General features: G+C 57.3%; 8 protein-coding genes across 8 annotated transcripts; 4 read left to right on the top strand and 4 right to left on the bottom strand.

The window, feature by feature from the left end:
* Positions 1–2,211: 2,211 nt before the first annotated feature.
* Positions 2,212–5,442, bottom strand: CCM_06567 (lipase, putative; the record flags this gene model as incomplete). The annotated part of the gene is made up of 1 exon (XM_006671708.1): positions 2,212–5,442. The coding sequence occupies one exon, from the start codon at positions 5,440–5,442 to the stop codon at positions 2,212–2,214; it is 3,231 nt and encodes a 1,076-aa protein (XP_006671771.1).
* A 1,692-nt stretch (positions 5,443–7,134) lies between these two features.
* On the top strand, positions 7,135–7,776 carry CCM_06566 (glucosamine 6-phosphate N-acetyltransferase; the record flags this gene model as incomplete). The annotated part of the gene is made up of 2 exons (XM_006671707.1): positions 7,135–7,469; positions 7,533–7,776. The coding sequence occupies 2 exons, from the start codon at positions 7,135–7,137 to the stop codon at positions 7,774–7,776; spliced, it is 579 nt and encodes a 192-aa protein (XP_006671770.1).
* A 4,118-nt stretch (positions 7,777–11,894) lies between these two features.
* CCM_06565 (uncharacterized protein) lies at positions 11,895–12,080 on the top strand (the record flags this gene model as incomplete). The annotated part of the gene is made up of 1 exon (XM_006671706.1): positions 11,895–12,080. One exon carries the CDS (start codon positions 11,895–11,897, stop codon positions 12,078–12,080), a length of 186 nt encoding a protein of 61 aa, XP_006671769.1.
* Positions 12,081–12,500: 420 nt separating this feature from the next.
* Positions 12,501–12,788, top strand: CCM_06564 (uncharacterized protein; the record flags this gene model as incomplete). Its single annotated transcript, XM_006671705.1, has 2 exons — positions 12,501–12,556; positions 12,680–12,788. 2 exons carry the CDS (start codon positions 12,501–12,503, stop codon positions 12,786–12,788), a joined length of 165 nt encoding a protein of 54 aa, XP_006671768.1.
* Positions 12,789–13,314: 526 nt separating this feature from the next.
* CCM_06563 (alpha/beta hydrolase fold-3) lies at positions 13,315–16,603 on the bottom strand (the record flags this gene model as incomplete). The annotated part of the gene is made up of 5 exons (XM_006671704.1): positions 13,315–13,389; positions 13,463–14,705; positions 14,861–15,007; positions 15,054–16,324; positions 16,382–16,603. The coding sequence occupies 5 exons, from the start codon at positions 16,601–16,603 to the stop codon at positions 13,315–13,317; spliced, it is 2,958 nt and encodes a 985-aa protein (XP_006671767.1).
* A 551-nt stretch (positions 16,604–17,154) lies between these two features.
* On the bottom strand, positions 17,155–18,034 carry CCM_06562 (2-deoxy-D-gluconate 3-dehydrogenase; the record flags this gene model as incomplete). Its single annotated transcript, XM_006671703.1, has 3 exons — positions 17,155–17,601; positions 17,656–17,868; positions 17,924–18,034. The coding sequence occupies 3 exons, from the start codon at positions 18,032–18,034 to the stop codon at positions 17,155–17,157; spliced, it is 771 nt and encodes a 256-aa protein (XP_006671766.1).
* Positions 18,035–18,555: 521 nt separating this feature from the next.
* CCM_06561 (sorbitol dehydrogenase) lies at positions 18,556–19,864 on the top strand (the record flags this gene model as incomplete). The annotated part of the gene is made up of 4 exons (XM_006671702.1): positions 18,556–18,612; positions 18,684–19,054; positions 19,103–19,511; positions 19,565–19,864. 4 exons carry the CDS (start codon positions 18,556–18,558, stop codon positions 19,862–19,864), a joined length of 1,137 nt encoding a protein of 378 aa, XP_006671765.1.
* A 169-nt stretch (positions 19,865–20,033) lies between these two features.
* On the bottom strand, positions 20,034–21,272 carry CCM_06560 (glycerol dehydrogenase, putative; the record flags this gene model as incomplete). Its single annotated transcript, XM_006671701.1, has 6 exons — positions 20,034–20,230; positions 20,291–20,537; positions 20,617–20,750; positions 20,808–20,835; positions 20,895–21,160; positions 21,215–21,272. 6 exons carry the CDS (start codon positions 21,270–21,272, stop codon positions 20,034–20,036), a joined length of 930 nt encoding a protein of 309 aa, XP_006671764.1.
* Positions 21,273–22,011: the final 739 nt, after the last annotated feature.

Genomic DNA, 22,011 nt, shown 5'->3' with positions numbered 1-22,011 from the left:
TCGTCGAGGCGGCCGAGGCCGAAGCAGACAATCTTGCGAATGGGCGTCGTGGCGGACGCGGCTAGGATGTCGACGAGGGACGCGCAGTCGGCGCTTGCGAGCCAGGAGGCCTGGTGCGTCCGGAAAACGTCCGCGAGGTCATCGAGCGGCCACCCAGAGGGCGTCCCGGCGCGGGTCCAGCCGAGCTGCACGGGGACGTTGGACCCGAGCATGTTTTCGGGGAACTTGACCGACATGTGCGTCATTTTCTGGTGGGTATTGTAGAGGATAATGTAGGTGTCGCTAAAAGATTGTGTGTTTGTCTGTGTCAGAACATGGACCAATGGTCAAAAATGTAGCCAAACTCTGGTTCCTTTGGGGGAGCAGAACTGCCGATTTTGTAACAAGATTGCCACTTACACCGACATTTCCTCTGAACAACCGCCTGGAGGCTTCAGCGGCCAGCTACCACTGCGCCCAGTCACATCCGTGAGCGTGACGATGGCGTCGTCGTCCGTCTCTGCCGCGTCCCGCCGACGCAGCGCATCAATCTGCTGATCCAAGCTCGCCATCATGTCCCGCGGAAAGAAGGGCTTGCCCTCGTCGTACGCGGCAATATATTCCTGCACGCACAGCTTTGCGTCGGCAACCTGGTTGAGCATATGCGGCATGTCCTTGTACCGGGTCTCGAGCTGGGAAGCGGCCGCGTGCAGTCGTTTCTGCATCATTTGCACGTGGGCACTGGCAGGCTCAGCCATATCGAAAGCAACAAGAAAGGGTTTCGGAAGCACCCTGCGTGTTTTTCGTTGTCTGGTCCCGATGATGAAATGTATGGATGGCTCAGTGCGTGTATGGTTTGACAAAAAAAAATGAAATGGTGGCTGTCCGAGAAAACGCCCGGCGTGCAGGAGGCGAGGAGGGGTTGCACTTTTTACTCCTCACTTACACCTTGCTTGCTCTTGCTCACCTTGCTCGATGGGATGGAAGGGGGGCGGTAAACAATCTAGGAGCGACAAGATAGCGACGTCGGATGGATGCGAGAAGGCAGGCAGCTATTGTAGGATGTGAAACAAGGTCCGGTAAAGAACGCACTCGGCAGTCGCGCCGGAGTGTGGCTAACCATCATGGTGGTGTGTTTTTCCGCCAGATTCAGTTCCACAGCGTCGTTTCTTTAGGGTAGGCAGTAACCAGTCTTTGCTGCAAACAAAGCCACAAGGCTAGCGAGGTGACCAGGCGAAGAAAATTGAAAGGAATATTCCTCTAGAACTGACAATTTTCTTTTACTGTTTTCCTGCAAATTTAGTTACTTGTGCGAATGTCCTTTCCGACTCCATAACAATGGCTCCGTTCATCACTTGGCACAACTTATCGGGTTCCCCCACCGTCCCCCACCTTCATCCACCCACCGCTGCCCATCAACATCACCTCACCTCACACAGTAGCCATCGTCATGCCCTCATCAATTGCCGACACCTCGCTTCCCACTACCGACCCCATACAGCCCACCGCAGAAAAGCCCGTGCCGCGACACCACAAGTCCGCCACCCACAGCGCGCAAGTGCAGATCCAGAACCGCCGGCGCGAGTACCTCCTCCGCCACCCCGCCTACTTTGATAGCATCGAGCACGAGCTAGCCGGTGCGTACTAACCCATGAACTGTACTCTCCGTTTCGCTTGACCTCCTTCGATTCACACTTCTTTTGCCCGCTAAAACAGACCCCGTCCTGTACGAGCGCCTCGTTCGGCGGCACCAGTCCGCCACCGAGCGCGAATCCGAAGGCCGGGCCAAAGGCTATGGCCGCACGCTCGAAGCGGACCTCGTCCGTGGCGAGACCAAGCTCTTCCATCTGCACGCGCCGTCGCCGCCATCGCCCACTGGCATCGATGAGATGTGGGAGCAGCCGGCCGCGGACAAAGCGCACGGCCGAGACCTGTGGCGGCTGTTTTTGACCCATCGCTTCGTCCACGGCCGGGATGAAGACTTTGACTACGAGCACGTGGATGGAAATGAGGCGTATGACGACCTGGCGAGGATGGAGGCTGAGCAACAGTGGTTTGATGACGAGCGGCCGACGCGGGCCGACGACAAGGCGCCGTTGCAAGGGGAGACTGGTGTTCAGGATTTCTAACAATGAAAACGGTCATGTATAAAAATGTACTATTGGAAAAAGATTGTATATATGGTATCGGTCAAATTAAACGCTCATGTCGTATAAATATATCATCATTCATTCAGTCCACAACGCCCAATCTCATCTTATTCAAGGCATTCTCATAATTCGCCGGGCTATGATCCGTCAACATGCTCGTGCCGAAACGTGGCTCCAGGAAGCGCGTTTCCACGTCGCGCACATACTTCAAGATGACTCGGGTCGCTGGTCGTCCAAGAAGGCCCTCGCCGTTGAGCAGAAACGCCTCGCGCCGGAGCACGGGGTAGCTCTCAATCACAAACACCTCACCTGGCGGCACGAGTCGGTCGCACGTAAAGTTGTCGCGCAGCGCCGCCAGCGCCGGGAGCATCCACTTGTCGTCGTCGTTGCCGGGGACCTCTCGGGCCTCGTTGCCACTGTGCCACGCGTCAGACAGGCTGTTTTGGAACGCAGCCCACATCCGTCTGCGGAGATCGGCCTTGGTCGCGTTCTCCTTGTCCTTGAAGGCGAATGAGAGAGCTTGAAAGTCGTGCAGGATGCCGAGGGAGAGATGCGGGACAAGATCATCCCCGTGCACGACGGTGGTGATGAGACCGCGGGTGATTTTGCGGAGCTTTGGGGACATGACACCGGGCGAGCCGTAGGCGTAGACGTGGATGCGGCGTCCGGCTGGGATAAAGGTGTTCCCGTGCTTGTGGTCTTGGCAAGTCCCATCGCTGAGCATCTTTTTGAACGCGGCCTCGGGGGCGGTGACAAAGCCTGGGCCGTTTGGATTTGCTTCAGCTAGCATGACACCAAGGAGAGCTGTTACAGCGCCTCCGAGGGAGTGACCGCAAAGTACTAGGCCATAGTCGGGGAATTCAGCTAGTGCTTCTTTGAGGGTGACCAAGACGCGACCGTCGTCACCGTAGAGGAGGCGACGTGCGGACGCATGCACGCCCTTGTGCACTTTATACGAGCGTTTCTTCCAGACAAGGTTGTCGTAGTCGCAAGTCATGTCAGCCAGGACATCTTCGAAACCCAGTGTGCCGCGGCAGGCCAGAACGACAGCTTTGGCTTCGTGATCGAGAGAAATGTAGTGAACGAGAGGCACGCCAGTGCCAGTAGCCCCAGTCGAGTCAGTTCCTCCCTGGAGATCAACGAACGACGCGAGGAGGATATTTCCGGCGTTGGACTCGGTGTGATGAGCAAAATGGCGCACATCTTCATGTGTTCCATCCCAGCTCGTCAATTTCGGCATGTCATTGGAGATGCCCAGAAACTTGAGAAAATGAGATCCGTAGCAGGCGGATGAAAAGCGCATATATCTGGTAATGTTGGGTAGCAGGTGACCTTCTGGGAATGTGCCGTCCACGAAACCTTCTTTGCGCAGGGTGTGCAAGGCGTCTGCGGCGTTGTAAGTGCTCTTTTTATAGTACGAAGACAGAACAAGAGACGTTTGCGAATCGTTTGTTCCGAGGCTGTATATGCTGGGCGCGTGCGATCCGCTGCGTCGGTGACCTCGCATTGGGGAAGCCGGAGTATTGGCACTGAGAAGTGAGCCTCGCCGCGATCGAATAGCAGATTCCTGCGGTAGTGGCGAATCATGTTTTATAAAAGTTGGCGAGGATGGCGCCATCCCGCCCTTGATGACTGGGTAGCCGCCCTGGGATGATATGGTCTGTCTTCTGTCGGCAAGCGAAATATAGCTGGTACGAGAAGAGCTTCGACGCAATGGCTCTGGGGTTACGAGCGACCTTCGGTTGGCAATGGACCGTTCCTGTGAGGCTTTGGTGGGACGATTGTGCAGTGCCGTGACTTTTTGGGAAGACTCAGCACGACTGCTGGTAGTAATTCCTTGCTTTGGTCTTGGGACATTTTCGTTGCCGTCTTTGTTCCACATGTTGGAGATGGACTGGCTTCCGTCTTTGAAAACCTGCTTTAGTCCTGGCTTCTTGTCTGCGGAGCGGCCGACGCTGTCTGCCTTCTTTTTGGAAACGGGCTTTCTGGTCGTTGGCGAGGTTGCTTTCCCCAGCACCGCTGTAGGAGCAGGCTGTCTCTGCCGTTTTTGGTTTGCAGTAGGCTCGGCCTTGCGTGTTTCGGTGATCTTTGGTATCTGGTTCTCCTTTTCAGCGTCGGGAGAAACTGGTGGTGATTCTGGCTTGGGGCTTTCGGCAGCTTTTGGGGGAGGCGAAGGAGCTACTACGGGCACAAATATGCCAGTCGCTGGATCGTATTGCATTGGCGTAGAAGGAGAATCTTTGTCGCTCTCAACTTCGCCAAGGATGGAGCCCGTTTCTGCCTCATCGCCTCCCTGCAGAGTCATGGCGCGAAATTTATCGCGTTCTATTCTGTAAACGACTCGATAAGGACCATCGTTGTCGTGTCCTGGATAGGAAAGCCGTTTCGATTTAGAGACTGGCGTAGTAGTCTCAATGATCTCGGCCCCTAGAGGAGTCGGTAAAATGGGCAGACACCCTTCCACTTCGACTGTAATGGTCTGCACGGTTGTAACAGAGTTGGAAATGGTCACCTTTGCTTCGGGTGGGAGAGACTTTGCGACGTGACTCTTCAAGTGCGCCAAAGCTTCCTCGTCGTCTGAAGAGTCTCGCCTAGAGGCATCTTGGCCAAACGCTGGCGCATAGCCGCGCTGCAGAGCCGTTTTCTCGTCAACGTCAACGCGGTCGCCATCGTTGAGCACAACTACATCCCAAATGACCTCTTCAAAGGATTTTTTGCGGGCCTCTTCCTCGGGCAACTTGCGACAGGCTTGTTGCAGATATGCCAGGGCACTGAGAGCCAGCATCAAGTCGAGGACGCCGACGCGCTCACCCTTGGTGCCCGTCACCGGGTTGCGGAACTCGCGGCGTATGAGAGTTATGATGCTGGCAACAGCACGAGAAGAGTCTGTCGATCCAAGGAGCTTATCTAAGGACGAAAGGAGAAGTTGCGACGAGCCTGAGGCCAAGGAGAGAGTGGTTCCGGTCAAGCGAAAGCTGGCTGAGGTCCAAAAGGCGACTTGAATGACTGCGTAGTGAAGACCCTCCAAGCTGCGTTCAAGTACATTTTCGGCGTCTGCAGCAGCCAGGCTGCTCTTTGCATGGTCCAGCGTGTCTTTTCCGGCGCGTGTGAGGACGACCTCGACCAGGCCGCGGGCCAGCTCCAGACTGGACAAAGTTGTGAAACGCGCAGCGTCGAGTCCATATCCACCGACGAAAGACCCGAGGCGAATGGCAAGGGATGTTGAGCGCGCCGCGAGACTGACAGTCGACGCTATCGGTCCTGGAAGCAGTGTCGGACCGGGCTTGTGGGCTGGTAGTTCATCGCGGGCCATGGGTGCGAGGTGAGACTGTAAATGCGTTGTACCGGCTAGGTGGTATTGGCCATGTCATGGGCGCAGATGTTGAATGAGAGAAGTTGGGCCGGGGTAAGAAGATGGGACAAAATGGTGAAAGCAAAGAAGATCAAAAATGAAACAAGTCACGTCAAATGGTAAAAGAGATTAGCAGGAAGCCAGGAACGTGGCGAATTATGCGAGTCGGGTGCGTCGAAAGTATGGAAATGTTGTTATTTGCCCAATCAAAAAGGGAGGCAAGCATGTGAAAACACTACCATGGCGCGGCATAGAGAATGCAGTGGCGCCAACAGGCACCCACAACGGTACCTGTCGGCACGCGCCGCAAGATTGCATCTTGAAGATGAGATGAAGATGGATGGGGATGATGGGGATGATGGGTATCAAGTTTTTGCAGATTTTGTAGAGTTGTAGAGCGGGAGCTTGCGTTGGGTGACGGGCTTGCCAGTTTGTAAATTCGAGTTGCAGCTGCCAATACAGTACCACCACAGTAAGCGCACTGTGCATGTACGGTGGGTGCGCTAGCAATCGAAAGGGCAAAACACACGTGGTTGTGCAGGCATGCATCTATTATGAATCAGGATCGCTGGAATGCAGCGTTTAATTATACTTTTGACAAGTTAATCTCTTCTTGAATGAAACCACGCGGCTATTATCGCACTAGCATTTTTAGCACTGATCTACAGAGTAGTTAGCACAGAGACGATTGCGATGGAGTCGTTTGTCGCCACTTTCTGGCGTGTTACTCGCTAACAGGCAGCACCAAGTGGTAGGTAGCACACGACCACCCCTGAGGGAACATTCCTACATGCGGTCAGGAGATCGGTGAGCGTGCGCGTATTTTCAAGAAAGTGGTACTGCGGAGGTGTTGAGCTGCCAAGCTGGTAACCACTTACAACCAGCTTCCTCAGTACAGTAGCCGGGCTATAGGTTAGGTACACCTAGGTAGTACATGGTACCTAAGGCTGTCTGTCTTCTGGCTGTAATTGGCAGCAATGAAAACATTTTTCGATATTCCAGGGTGTCTGGATCAGAGGACCGGCATTGTGCGGCCCGTTTTCCGAAACGGAGAGCAAAAAAGGTTCAGTGTTGCTAGGAATACGATCACTCGTGCCTGGATCAACGTCATAAGAAATTATTCGGAGCACTGTTTCCAGAAATAAACATTTGACCGCTAATAAGTTAGTGCCAGTCGTGGGCGCGACGGATGCTTCTAGTGGCTGGAGAGGCTGGAACAGCCTGAAAGCAGGTTGGGCAGGTCCCTGAGGCGCAGCTGAGCTTAAAAGTGGAGAGTTGTTGCTGGGGCTACAATAATTAGGGGCATCAGCAGCCTTGCAGCTGTGTGCATCCGCGCTACCCTATTCTTAGCTGACCTGCCAGAAGCACAGCCACTGCAGCGTCTATCCCGAAACCGGGCCTCGTACTAAAGTTGGACAACGGCCCAGCCGCCCTGCCATTTCATGCTCGTCTCTTTTGCTTTGATCTTTCATCCTTAATCCTCCAACTCTCTCTATACAGTCCATTCGTTTTTGCTAAATTACCTGCGCCATCTCTTGATTACCTCTCTCCTCCCACACCGACATCGTCCCTCGCCGTGCGTGCCCGAACCCATCACCACACCCCCCCGCGACTCCAACAACCCGCCCTCTCTCCTCCCACCACATTCACACAATGCCGTCGTCGCCCGCCATCCTGCTCAACTCCCAACCGGTCGTCATGCCCGACCCGGGGCTCTTCTCCGACAAGCTCGTCGCCGCCGACGTCGCCGCCACCCTGCCCCCGGGCTACCGCATGCGCGCCCTGCGCCGCTCCGACTACGCCTCGGGCTACCTCGACTGTCTGCGCGTCCTCACCACCGTCGGCGACATTGCCGAGGCCGACTTCCAGCGCCGGTACGACGAGATGCAGGCCCACCCGGGGTCCTACTTCATCATGGTCATCGAGGACGCTGCCCGCACAGAAAACGCCGTCGTCGCCACGGGCGCGCTGTTTGTGGAGCGCAAGTTGTACGTCGATCCGTTCACGGGGCATCGTGGAGGGGGATGCGTTTGCTAATTGAGTACGTGCAGCATCCACTCACTCGGAAAGGTCGGCCACATTGAAGATATTGCCGTTGCGGAGGACCAGCAGGGCAAGAAGCTTGGGATCCGCCTCATCCAGGCGCTCGACTACGTCGCCGCCAACGTCGGCTGCTACAAGACCATTCTCGACTGCAGCGAGAAGAATGAGGGCTTCTATCTCAAGTGCGGCTTCCGCCGCGCCGGTCTCGAAATGGCCCACTACCACGAAGGGCCCAAGAGCAAAGGTCAATAGCCCAGTGTTTTGCCTGCATCTAGCGCTCCTATCCGGAGACACACATATAACCGCATCGTCATTTCAGCATTCTCATTTACTTCATTGGTCTTGCAGTTGAACTGATTCGAAACAGTTGGCGCAGAAAGCAGAATTTAATGTGTTCCGAACGCTATGTATAGAAAAATGGTCCCCTTTGGTTGGGCGAACCTCGGTCGTTTTTAGGAATTTTCTGGAGTAGTGAATATACAACTTTGTAATGCATTCAAACAACTTGTCCCTACAAAACTGGATGCGGAAGCTTCTCACCATTTACAGATCCCTGCGCGGTATCGGCAAACCATGGACCCACGAGACCAAGAACCCAGATAACGTGGCTACAAGTCTGTCGCGACAAATGCGACAACTCGGCTGGCCATGGTCCCGTCGAAGCAGAGTCTGGTCAACGCAGTCAAGTCGGCAGTCGAGTCTTAGTACCAGCGGCAACTGCATACAACAAGCACATTATGAATCAGTATCAACATCGAGCACTCCCTGCTCACACAACAGCAAGACACCCTCGAAGCCATGCACGCGCTCGGCACCCAGCAGCCCGACTGGGCGCCGTGGCGTTGGCACGCCGCGGTTCGGAGCGCGCCAGGGTGCCAACAAGCGCGGTTATGGGGGGTGGGTGCGGAAGGAGGCAGTGCGGCGGCAGGATCGCGCGTGCGTGCGGTTGTGTAAGATGATGGGTGTGGCGCGGGAGACGCAGCGGCTGATGGCACATCCGATGGCGGGAGGGGATTTTATGCGGATTATAGAGGCGAGGCAGCAGATGTTTTATAGTGAGCAACCGGACCTGGGAGTACTCTCTGTGACTGATATGGCAGCAGAACAAGTCCAATGAATCACGTCAAAATCCCTTGGACTTGGTCTGTGAAAGAGCCGGATCGATGCTGCATCCGGCATCCTTTGTCCTCAATCTCAGGCCGCAAGCACCCGCCACGGCGGATTCACCGTGCTACAATTGGCCCTCACCAACACAAAGAGCAGTCGATACTCTGACGCGCCGCCGACTTATTCAGCACATCATGCCCGTCACTCTGCGTTGATGCAGGATCCGCCCGACAGTCGCCCAGGGACGCCAAACGGAGTTCGTCGAACCTCAACTCTCATCCTGGCCCCTACAGATTCACGTATGACCTCGTTGTGGGCCATCCGCTCTGTGAATCAGTTTCATTGTCAAATTGTGGGAGAAGTCTCGATTTCCAGCTATTGACCACTTGGGCACACGCTCTTCTTGCCTCGTAGATGGCGATCGACGTGCAACATCACTCAATCGCCAACATTTGCGGGTGCCGATTCTTTGTCGGCCACTTTTGGAGTCAGATCCATGTTCACTCTGATTCAGTACCATCTACACTTACAGAGCTGACTCTAGCTAGTAGCCATGCAAGGACAAAAAGCTGCTGTCTTCCCTCATCCGCCCTGTGGTATGTCAGGCCTCTCACCAACAACTTCCACTACATACACATACAGTACCACCTCCTCAACCTCTCAAGCTCATGACAGCTTGCCTTTGTCTTCCGGCGTCCTTCACCACCCGCGCCGACCCGGCCCTTTCAGACTCCTGAGCGCACGCGACCGCCGCCATGCCATCCAACAAGCGGACCGGAACTGGCCAGGGCAGCGGGCAGCCGTCTTCGGCGTACGGCAGAGCTATGCAGGCCCAGCGCGTCGGTTCTAGCTGCAAGGGGCCGGCGGCGATCCGTCTTCCTTCGGCGGCCGAGGAGACTCTCCTGAACAGGGCTGGACAGTCTGCGCAGCAGAACAGATGGCGGCAGATGAACAACTACAGGAGCTACGGCTCCAAGTGAGGTTCTTTTTCTTTTTCTTTATTTATGGACAGTATCTTTATCTCGTTCGGAAGACTTTTAGGGGTAAATGACGCGGGGGCGCGATGGGCAGGCGGTGCTGATGGTGGGTGGTGTTCATGATGTTTGCCGATAGAGTGCGGGTTTCTTTCTTCTTTCTTCTTTCGTTTCTCTACTACCACTGTCTACTGACACTATTTCTCTTACACTTTTCTTAATACATTGATTGTTAAATGGTCTCTGGTTCATTCAAGAGGAACAGAGTATATCTATTCCATGTCTAGAGCAAGTCATCTGTTGGGATGTTGGGGCACTGAGCATCCAATGTCCCCTCGTCCGTCTGACGCCAAGAGGCATTAATAAGCGCCGTAGGACGTGTCGAATCAGTTTCGTCAGAGGTCAGAGTGGATCTGACTTGCAGTCCCCCCCTGTTATTAAGCGCCCAAGGCAAACAACACAGGTAGTTACCCCCCCCTTCCGTTCCTTCCATCCATTTCAAACATTTTGCCTGCGTACCCATTGCTGTTCCCCTCACTTGTTGCAAAGAACAAAACTAGCAGCTTGACAATATGGTGATGAGAGGCGACGATGTCGCCTGGGAAGAGAGCGAGCGCGTTGAGCGCGTCTGGCGCCACTCCCTATTCGAGGAATCAACCCTCAGGGCCATTGGTCATTTCGTTGCTAAACACCGACAGGGCGTGCCCACGGAGCTTTGCGAGCCAAAGGCGGGCGGCTTCAACGCGCTGTTTAGGATGAAGTTTATGGATGGCGGCTCCGCCGTGATACGCTTTACGAAGCCCGGCGCAACCATGTTTCCAGAGGAGAAGATCAAGCAGGAGGTAGCAACAATGAGGTTCATCCAGGACAACACGACCATTCCGGTTCCCTTTGTTCATCACTGGGGTACTCGGGAGGAGAGCCCGCTCAATATCGGTCCCTTTATTATTATGGAGTATGTGAACCATGCCATGGACATGATTGACGCGCTCAACACCCCTGGTCTCACAAGAGACGACCGGCCTATACTGAATCCAGATGTGGACAAGGCATTACTGGAGTCTTTGTACGGGCAGATGGCAAAAATCCTCCTTCAGCTTTCCAAGTTGGAGTTTCCATTGATAGGTGCCCTTGAAGAAACAGAAGAGTGGAAATGGGACGTGACGCGCCGGCCATTGTCACTCCCGATGAATGAGTTGGTCCGGATCGGCACATTTCCGCAGAGTAAACTGCCGACGACGGTTTTCCGCAGCTCGTCCGAGTACCTCGAAAGCCTGGCCACCTTGCACATGGACCATCTCGCGGCGCAGCGCAACGACGTCGTGAGCTCGAGGGCCGACGGCGAGAAGAAGTACATTGCGCGCCATCTCTTCCGCAAGCTCGCTGGCGAGAAGCGACTACTGCCGGCCACGCATGACGGCGGGCCCTTTAAGCTCTGGTGCGACGATCTGCGGCCGTCCAACATCCTGCTCGACCGCAACTACCAGATCGTGGCCGTGATCGACTGGGAGTTTAGCTACGCCGCGCCCAGCGAGTTTTCCTTTGCGCCGCCCTGGTGGCTGCTGCTGGAGCAGCCCGAGGAGTGGCGCGCGGGCCTCGACAGCTGGACCGCGGCGTACAACGAGCGGCTGCCCGTCTTCCTGGCAGCCATGGCCGCGGAGGAGGATGCCTGCATGGCCGCGGGCAGGCTGACCGAGGACCAGCGCCTGTCGGGCAGGATGGGCGCGAGCTGGGCCAACGGCGAGTTTTGGACCGTGTACGCGGCGCGCAAGGGTTTCGCGTTTGACTGCGTGTACTGGAAGGAGCTTGACGCGCGGTTCTTTGGTCCGCTCGAGGGCGGGCCGGACGACGCGGGCGATGCTTGGAGACGCAGGCTCGGGCTGCTGGATGAGAAGACCCGCGCGGCCATGGACTCGTTTGTGGAGAGGAAAATGGCCGAGACGCAGACGAGGGTGCTGGCCTGGGATCCGGACGAGCACACGCTGGAATACCGGGTAGACCCCGCAGCTGAAGCTCACGCTGATGCCGGTGTCTAACAATGGTTTGTTCCGTGACAGCACGAGTCAAGCGATTTGCATTCAACTTGTACAACGGACGTCAGCCACATGCAGCCATGATGCCACAGTAAATACTCAGATAGCATGCACGCCATCTTGCAATGGGGCAATAAGTGCCGCAATACGATGGATCTATTTGGCGCAAAGCACGCAGATGCGCAAAAATTTATCGATTTTCCCTCGTCATCACGCGGGCCGCTCCCCAATATGGAGTCAACCCCCGCATCCCGCAATGGCGACGCTCCCCCGGTGGCTCGCCGGTCCCTACCGGCCCTGGTTTAGCGTCAAAGAGACCCGAGTTTCATTTGCGGGGGAGAGGGGGAAACCAGAAAAAGGGCTTGCAGAAACGACGGAGGCGGAGAGGGGTGTGTGGCAGCACTTGCGTCGAAGAGGCACGGACGCGAGGCGCACGGTCTAGGTTCATACCGCAAGCTCTGACAAACAAGGGGGGTTACAATGAGCCTCTGGAATGAGTCGTTTGCTCTTCTTACTTTCCGACGTCGTAACAAATGGGAAAACGGGACACACTTTAGGTGAACGCCGCCCAGGAAGTGGACGCTGGGGGGGGTGTCATGGTGCGGCGCTAACTACGTCGCCACTTTGCAATATTACATACAGTCAAGATTCGTGTCAACTTGGCACACTAACGTTATAAGTAGAGAAGCATGTGATGCTTGCTTGAGTGTGCTGATGTTTTGCTCAAAAGGACCCGGCGCCTCCCCTTTTGCTCGCGGGAGTGGCTGATCAAGTCGTACTTTTTACACATTTTAATAATTATTACTCTCTCTTCCTACCTACATTTTACCTGCTCCTCTTCCCCCTTCAAAATTCATTCGCCATGGACGAGATGCACCGTATCCTCACTCGCATTCGTATTGCCAAGTTGCAGTCCGAGTAAGTATTTTCCCTTTGCTTTATTGAGCTGGCCACCTGTGCGTCGAAGCGCATACACATCTCGTCTAGTTTTTGCCAAGAGAAAAAAGAGAGAAAAATTCCTTCTTTCTAACACCACGGCAGAGTCCGCGCCAAGGGAGGCAACGAGGCCCAAGGCGTGCCCGTCCGCCGCAAGCGAGCCCTCAGCGCTTCCAGCACCGGCAAGAAGCAGTCCATCCTCGGTCGCAAGTAGAAGGGATTATTGTACGATATGACGGTTTCCGAAAGTTGAATCACGACGTCTGCACTACGAGCATTTTTTTAGTCTATTTTCTCTGTCCTTTGTTTTCTTCTGGTCACAGGAGTTGAGGCGCGTCACATGTTTCCATCCTGTCAGCTTACTACTGCTATTACTCAAAAACGTGGGGTGTCGTACCCGGGACTTGCACGCGATTGCTTATGATGTACCACGAGCGATGCTGGTCTGTTTGGGTTTCGACTGGATTCTGTATGGGACGTTAGGGGTCAATGGAAAAGGTTGGGTTTTATTTTGATGCTCAGGTGGCGCCTGAAGTGACGTGCACGTGTATCGGATGGCAGAACATCCGAGGCTGCGGAGCCGACGACGGCCAAAGAGGGAGCTGGCGCAGATGATGAAAACAGCACCAAAACACTAAACTCGCCGAAAATAAAAACAAAAAGATGCAAGACTTGCGCGTTTGGAATGAGACATAACCAGACCATCATCAATACGTAGCGTCTTTGTTCGCACGAACATCCTAAGCACTATCGAGAGAACATGCAGTTCCAGCATCATTGTCAACACCTCCCACTCTGGACCAGCTCTCTCTCGTCTAGTTATATAATTCCAACCTCATAGTCATCAACATGCCCTCACGCGCCCACAGTCTCCCACGCATCACGCACCGCCGCCTCCACCTCCTTGCGCATGCCCTGCCCCTCCCACACCAGCAAAAGATCGTGCACCGCGAGCGGCGTGCCGTGGAAGCGCACGCGCGCACTCCCATTCATCTCCTCCATCTGCTCAGCGAAGCGCCTCACCGTCGGGCAGAAGCCCTCGGCCTCGCCGGCGTGCAAGAACACGGGCACGCGCGTCTCAAACGGGCGGTTGAGCGGCGACACGTATCCGGCGACCTCGTCCGTGAGCGCGCCCGGCAGGTACGCGTCGGCGCCCCATTGCAGGAACTCGGGCGTGATGATGTCGCCGGCCGCGGCAGCCCCTGTCGCGGCAAAGTCGCGGCCGGCGCGCGGCGTCACCTCGACCCACGGCGACCACGCCATGACGCCGCGCGGCAGCGGCAGCACCCTGCTGGCCTCGAGGTACCGCAGCAGCGCGAGCGCCGCGTTGCCGCCCGCCGAGTCGCCCGACAGCACCACGTTGCGCGCGTCGTACCCGAGCGCCAGCACGTGCGCGTAAAACGACACGGCGTCCTGGATCGCCGCCGGGAAGCCCTGCCCGCGCGTGCTCGCGAGCCGGTACTGCGCCCACACCAGCCGCGCCGCCTGCCCGCCGTGCAGCATCGCGTCGGCCGCTTTCCGCCCAAACGCCTCGTGCCCGACCTCGACGACGAAGCCGCCGCCCGGCAGGTGCAGCACCACCGTCTCCTGCGCGAGGTCGGCAGCGGCGGCGTCGGCGGCGGGCGCGTTGGGGAACCAGAGCGCTTTCAGGGGCGCGGGCTGCACAGAGGGGGAGGCGGCGAGAACGCCGGTGAAGAGCGTGGCGGCCGGCACGGGTACGGACGTGACGCGCGTCCGGTCCTTGGGCAGCCGCTCGGCGACGAGGCGCGGGGACCGCGTGCGCGTGATGATGTTGAACAGCGAGCGCACGATGGGGTGGCTGACGTTGGCCTGCAGGCCTAGGCCCGGGTGTGGGCGCAGGCGCCGCAGCAGAGAGTACTTGAGGAGCAGGTAGATGAGGTACGGCGGCGTCGAGAGGTAGTAGAAGGCGATGCAGAGGGCCTTGAGCGGCTGGGTGGCGCGCCACGGGTGAGAGGGCTGCGGCATGGTGAGGGTATAGTTGGTGAGATGCGATGCGTATGATGAGATGGAATAACTAGGAAGAGGTAGAAGAGAAGAAGAGGGGGAAAGGAGGAGAGCGAGACAGGGAGGCAGGGAGATGTGGCCGCGGTTGTTGTGCACATGGTATAGCCTAAATACATAGGGTAGTTAGTGTAAGGCTCGGATGAGGGGCATCAGCCGCAAATGTCTTAGACGTACAGAGTAAGTGCTCCTGTATTATATTTAAACTGCTGGTAAAAGCGAACCCTGTAATTTGTAGGATCAGAGTATGAATCATCTCAACACCCGTTGCCAAAGTCTGCAAATTGACGCGGTTCAGGTGCGCGACATTGCGCTTCCAAGGTCTCTCGTACTTGTGCGCTAACAGGCCGTACGAAGCCTCTGTGCCGACATGCATTATCGACGATGCCCACCCCGACTTCACATCCCACCCTGTCGTGTAGACCAGCATCCGTAGTAGGCAGTTTTCTCTCCTCACCCATCTGCGCCTTGCACACCAATGTCCTCGAGAATTCTCACCCACGTCTGCGGCGACGCGTTGCCCCGTATCCAATACCCATCCTCGTCCTGATCCAAGCAGACAAAATACGGCATCGGCCTGTTCCCCTCATCGCTCGACAGATAGTAATGGCCCACCACGCGCCCCGACGCGGGCCCTTCCGCGCCCGCCGCCGCCACCACCGCGGGCCCGAAATCCGCCGCCGCGCCGATCCGCAGCCCCGACAGGTTATTGCACATGACGAGCACGTCGTCCGCGCGGCAGTACAGCGGCACGGCCGGATCCTGCTGCGCCTCGGCCGCCGCGCGCCGCCGCCGGAAATGGTGCCGAAGCTGGTCCTCCGTCGTCTGCAGCGCCACTTGCTGCCGGTGCGCGAGCGCGATGCGCGCGAGCGACGACGCCCCAGGCCCCGCGACAGCCGCCGCCGGGATGTCGGCAAAGTACAGCCCCAGCAGGTTCTGCACGTACACGCCGCCGGCGAGCGCCGGGATGCGCCCGCGGCAGTTGACGGACCCGGCGACGACGTAGCGCGTGCGCGGGCCCCATCCACCAGCGGCCGTCAGGCGCACCAGCCACGCACATATCAAGTCGCCGTCGCTGACAAACGGCGGCGCGCCGGTCGCAGGGTCCCGGGGAGGCTGCGCGAGGCCGTCGCGCCGCCACCGGCCGAGCACCGTCCGCGGGAGGCGGAACACGCGCCAGTCCGCGCGGCCGCCCGTCAGCATGCGCCACACGAAGCGCCCGAGGAAGAGCACCCTGCCGAGGCCGAGCAGCTCGCGGTCGCGCAGCGCATCAGGGCCCAGCTGCGCCGCGGTGCGTTCCTCGGCGACGGCCCACGCCACGTCGGCGCGCGCGCCGGCCAGCGGCCTGATGGAGCGCGCGCGGCCCGCGAGCGCCAGCGACCACGCGGCCAGCAGCTCCCGCTGGCCGGTGGCGTCCATGACCGTGTGCGGCCACGTCAGCTCAACCAGGGTCGCGTCTTTGAATGTGGTGATGTGCAGCCCGAGCTGCGGCAGGCCGCGCGCGACGTGCTCCTCGAATGTCTTGGGGCTGCCGGCGGCAAATATGGACTCGTTGGTGCGGGGGCTTTGTGGGTATACGTGCGGCCCTGCGGCGGCAGCGGTGGGAAATGTGCGCCGCGCTTCGTTGTCGTCGAATGCTTCGGTGGGATGGTCGTTATGGGTGTAGGTGAAGGGAGGGTCCTGCTCTGTGAAGGTGTGCGGGACGTGGATCTCGAGCCGACCAGTCTCCTACATGGGCCAGTTAGCAGATGGTGTACCCGGATGAAGATTGAAGGAGATACGGACTGTATAATGAAGCCGCCCGGCGAGCTTGCGCCAGTCGCCCGTGGCTAGGACTTGTGTCAGCGCCGCGCGCAGCTTGGCTGCGTCGAGCCGCGCATCGACGCGGAACATCCACCGCATCATGATGCTGCGCGGGCTCTTGCAGTTGTCAAACATGTGCACGGGATAAATGTCGAACGGGGCCGCGTCCGCCGGCGGCGGCGGCGACTCGAGCTTTGCTGCCATTTCGCTGCTGCGGATCGCAGAGACCAGTGGCAGTCCTGGTTTCGAGAGTCACGACAAAGTAGGACGCGGACAAATAAAAGCTTTAAATTAAGCTTCAAATTCTTTTCTGCGTCGGCGTAATGACAGTACATAAGTGCTACGGGGTAACGGCCGTGCGCCGCTCGAATAAAGATAATTAGAGTATAGGTGGGCTTAATGCTTAAATCTAGACTCGAAAATACCTAGTATAGCTTGGCCTGTGACAGGTTTACGCAGATCAATCCAATTGTGGTCCGGGGCGTCATTGTATCACACAAAATGAAACATATATAAATGTATTCGTTCACCGATGCTGACGCCTTTGGTCAGCTTTACTGGTTCGAGCGCAAAACAGCTCAAGTCGGGAGATGTGCTCGAAAAGATAGTCACTCAGCTGCAAGTATAGAAGGGATGGATTTAATACGCGAAGATGGTATCAACAAAAAGAATTCGGCGAGGCGACACATGTAATCTGCAGTTTTGCCAAGCCGTTAAATAATTAAAGTCGTAAAATAATCAATCCAATTTAAAGACTACCGGCCCATCCAGCCGCCGTCCACCACCAGCACATGGCCGCTGACATATGCGCTCGATCGGCTCGCCAGATACACGGCCGTGCCCTTGAAATCGTCGGGCGATCCCCAGCGGCCGGCAGGGATGCGGGCACTGATGCTGGCCAGGCGCTCCGGGTTGCCGAGCAGGGCCGTGTTCATCTCCGTCTCGATGTAGCCGGGCGCGATGGCGTTGACCGTGATGCCCTTGCTGGTCCACTCGTTGGCGAAGCTCTTGGTCAGTTGCCCGACGGCGCCCTTGGACGCCGCGTAGGCCGGCACGGTCAGCCCGCCCTGGAAGGTGAGCAGGGAGGCGAAGTTGATGACGCTGCCGCGGCGGCCGGTGACGGGGGACGGCGCGAGCTGTAGCAAGTGAGCGCCGACGTCGCGGCAGAGTGTGAAGACGGCGTTGAGGTTGACTTGGATGACCTGTGTGTGTTAATCGCTTTTCTGGTTGATATGTAGGGAAAGCACGGTATGTACCTCGTTGAAATCGCTGTCGGGGAACTCTTCGCAGGGATGTCGGCGCTGAATGCCAGCGCAGTTGACCAGGATGCGAATCTCGTGGCCGTCGGCGAGGATTTTGGGCGTCAGGGCGGCGACCTGTTCCTGGACGGCCATGTCGGCCGTGTAGATCCAGGCCTTGCGACCCAGCGCCTCGACGAGATTTTTGGTCTCGACAACACTAGCATCGCGCTGCAAATTGTCAGACAAGATCAATTAAGGACCGGGGACCAGCGGAGCGTGTTACCTGGACGAGAATAATGTCGGCACCAGCTTCGGCCAGGCCAACGGCGACAGCCTGGCCGATGCCCCGCGTGCCGCCAGTGACCATGGCCGTGTGGCCGTCGAGTGAGAACATGCTGGAGGCCATTGATTAAAAAAAAGACGATGACACCGACAAATAGAATCAAGCGATATGAATGGAGCAGAGTTCTTTACGTGTTCGAGAGTGTAAAGGTGCCGGGAGCGTTTCCACGCGCGGGTTTTGACAATGTGAGGCTTGGAGGGGCACAGCAAGCGTTCCCCAACCCCCAAAGCTGAGGTGGATTACAGTGGACTCCAGCAGCCTACCCTCGCTGTAAAGTGGCCCCGCGTCAATTGCCGGCGGGCCAGGTCCGCTAGCGGAGGCTCCGCTTCGGGCAATTCTCGCCGAAGCCTGCCGGCTGGTGGCGGGGTTTGAATAGCCGTTTGAGCTTGCTGCCGTTTGGTGGGGGCTTCTTTTCCTGCGCGGGGTGCATTGATTGCTCGTTTGCATTGCTCATCTTCTATTCATTCATCCTATGCGATAGTCACAAACTCCCTGCATTTGTATCTTCACTCCTCATAATTTCCATTTCATTTGGCAAACCAACGACCTCGTATCAAATACATCAACACATCATGTCGAGCCAAAAAGTTCAGGCTTCCGTCCTCCACGGTGCTCGCGATCTTCGTGTTGTAAGTCAACTCATACTGCACTGAACGAATAGTACAATTTTCCGCCCTGGCAGGCTGACAATGAATCCTAGGAGGAGCGCGATCTCCCCAATCCCGCCGCCGATGAGGTCCAAATTGCAGTTCAAGCTACCGGCCTTTGCGGCTCCGACCTGCACTACTTCAACCACTACCGCAATGGCGACATCATTGTCCGGGAACCTCTCACCCTCGGCCACGAGTCGAGCGGCACCGTTGTCGCTATTGGCAGCGCTGTGACAGATCTTGCCCCGGGTGACCACGTTGCGCTCGAGGTCGGACTGCCCTGCGAAGCCTGCGAGTACTGCACCGCCGGTCGCTACAATATCTGCCGCGGCATGAAGTTTCGCAGTTCGGCCAAGGCCTTTCCTCACGCCCAGGGCACCCTGCAGGAGCGTGTCAACCACCCCGCGCGCTGGTGTCACAAGTAGGCAAATTATCCGATGTTGGTTGGATCTCGTGCTGACAATGCTAGGCTGCCTGCCACGCTCTCGCTCGATCTCGGCGCTGTGCTCGAGCCCCTCTCCGTCGCCATGCACGCCCGCGACAGGGCCAATCTGCCCGAGGGCGCGACCGTGCTTGTGCTTGGTGCCGGTGCAGTTGGTCTGCTGGCCGCGGCGGTCAGCAAGGCCGCCAACGCCAAGACGGTAATCATTGCGGATATTCAAAAGGACCGCATCGACTTTGCCGTGGACAACGGCTTTGCGGATGCGAGTGTCCTGGTACCTATGGAGCGCCCGCAAACAATTGAAGACAAGCTGGCATATGCTCAAAGGGTGGCCGACATGGTAAAGAATACAACCGTCCAGGGTGAAGCGGTGGGTGAAGTCTCGGCGGTCTATGAATGCACTGGCGTCGAGACGTGCGTCCAAGCATCCATTTATGTAAGTCACGACAATGGAACAGATGTTTTTAATATAGTCGCTGACCTTTCTAGGCCACAAAACCAGGTGGCAAGGTCATGATTATCGGTATGGGCACCCCGGTCCTCACCCTTCCCATGTCTGCCGCCGCCCTCCGCGAAGTCGATCTCCTTGGTGTCTTTCGCTACGCCAACACGTACGCGAAGGCCATTGAGCTGGTCGCCAACCGCCCCGCCGCCATGCCGGATCTCTCGCCGCTGGTCACGCACCACTTCAAGGGTATCGAAAACATCCCCAAGGCGTTTGCTATGGCGGGCCAGGTCAAGGACAGCGAGGGCAAGCTGGTGCTCAAGGTTGTGGTGGATATGGAGTAGATGAATTCGTGTTTATGTAAAGAGTTCGTGGCGTTGAGACGGTGGGTGGCATGAGGTGCATAGCGAGATATCACAGGCTGTTCGTTTCGATGAATATTCAAAATTAAAATTTAGTACGCTTTTGTATACTATCTAATATTATTGGTTCCCCTTTGCGTGAGCATTCCGTTTACGACTTGTCGGGGAAACCGAAATCGATTCCAAAAGGCGGGTAGACGTAGCGCTTCAACTCGCCCTTGGCCGTGAGGTCGTCCGAGTAGGCGCGCAGCTGCGCCATATCTTCGTCGTCGAGCTTCACGATTACCGCATTGGTGCTGATGCGGGCCGGCGTCACCGATTTTGCGAGCACAGTAGAACCGCGGGCAACTAGCAAAACACGTCAGTCCTTCCAATCGCATACATCAGTTCGCATGTTCCGAAACACACCGTGGTAGCTCAGCAACACCGTGGCCGCGCTGACACCGCGCTTCTCGGCAATGGCCACCACCGGCGCGGCCGAGAACAGCGGGCTGCCCGTGCTGCCGAGCGGGCTGTAGGCGACGACGTGGATGTTTTGCGCCCGGCAGAGGTCGACGATTTCCTGCTGCGGCAGGCTCGGGTGGTTCTCGATCTGGTTGACGGCGGGCACGACGGTGCAGCTGGCGAGCAGCTCCTCGAGGTAATTTTTGCTGTACTGCGCACGCGAGGTGAGTAGGTAGAAAAGTAGGGGTTGGGGGGGGGGGGGGGGGGGCGACAAGGGGTCGGAAACGTACATTGCTCACGCCAATGCCGCGCACCTTGCCGGTGGCGAGGAGGGCCTCCATCTGCTTCCAGGCTTCGGTGTGCTTCCAGTCGCGGATAATGTCGCGCGAGCCGTCGGGGAGTGTCGGGAACTTGTCATCGTTGCCTGCGCACACAATCAGCTCGGATCTGTACTCCTTGCAGAAAAGACTGTATTCCGTACCATTGGGATTCAGTAGCAAAGGCCAGTGCTGCCCACCAACGTCAGGATGCGACCACAATAAGGGGCAGTTGTTCACGCAGCGCTCACAATCAGGTACATGTCCACGTAGTCCACGCCCAGGGCCCGGAGGCTCTTGTCCAGACACTGCTCGATGCGCGTGTTGTACGACGCCCACGCCTTGGTCATGACAAAGACGTCGTCGCGCCTGACGCCCGCCGCGAAGGCCTCGGCGAGGCCCTCGCCCACCTCGGCCTCGTTGCCGTAGCAGTAGGCGCAGTCGACGAGCGTGTACCCGTTTTGCAGAGCGTACGAGACGGCCGACTTGACCTCGCCGGGCTTGGACTGCCAGGTTCCTGGTGTTCTTGTTAGCACAAGGGAAAACGGCCTGGCGCTGTGAAAGTGCGTACCGAGGCCGAGCGCGGGAATCGCCTTGCCGGTGTTGAGTTGGAATGAAGTAGCAGCCATGGTGAGTAGTACGTTGCTTGTTGAAAAGAAAAAAAAAATGGAGGAAAAAGAGAGGAAATCGAGAATTGATCACGTCTAGGGCAAAAAGTACATAATAAAAGGAACTGGACTCTGACCTTTTCGGCCGCCGACATCTGCCCCTCCAAGAAAGCCCCCTCCATGAACTGGGGTACCCCCGCGGGGGGCGGGCCGCTTCAATAGCCGCTTTTGGAGACTGTCGGCGCTGATGAGGGGAACGGCCCCTCTGGTCACCGACGCCGCTTGGGACAGAGAGCCATGGAGAATTCAGACCGAAGATCCACAGTGGGCAATGCGCGTTGGCGATGCCGCTTTCTCTTGCGTGGGCGTTGGTCTGCCTCGGGCAAGTTGAAGTCCGGCAGGCGGGGCGGGGGCCGGGCTGGCTCCGGTGGCCGGAGGAGGAAAGCCGCTGGTTCAGGGCTTCTACTTCATGGCGGGTAGAGGCAGTGGGTCGACCTGGATGGCTTAGAATCGCACCTGTGCGGTTTCATGTAGCGTTGTGGACGATGCTTCATCATCTATGACACCGCATACTGCTACGAGCATCGAGGCAGTGCGCAATGAGCTTCTTATAATACGACGGGGCTGCCCACTACAGGGTTGTGGGTGTACTTCTTAGCTCGATCAGTCACTCATTGACTAGTTGATGAATATAAGCTTCAGTTGTATTAGTTCTATTTGGCTGAGCTGCCCTGTCGCCCTCCAATGTGTCCGTCGTGGT

The sequence above is a fragment of the Cordyceps militaris genome (genome assembly GCF_000225605.1).
Source record: "Cordyceps militaris CM01 unplaced genomic scaffold CCM_S00005, whole genome shotgun sequence".
Taxonomy (NCBI): Eukaryota; Fungi; Ascomycota; class Sordariomycetes; order Hypocreales; family Cordycipitaceae; genus Cordyceps; species Cordyceps militaris.
The sequence above is the reverse complement of the archived record's forward strand: the minus strand, read 5'-3'. Positions and strand labels throughout refer to the sequence as shown.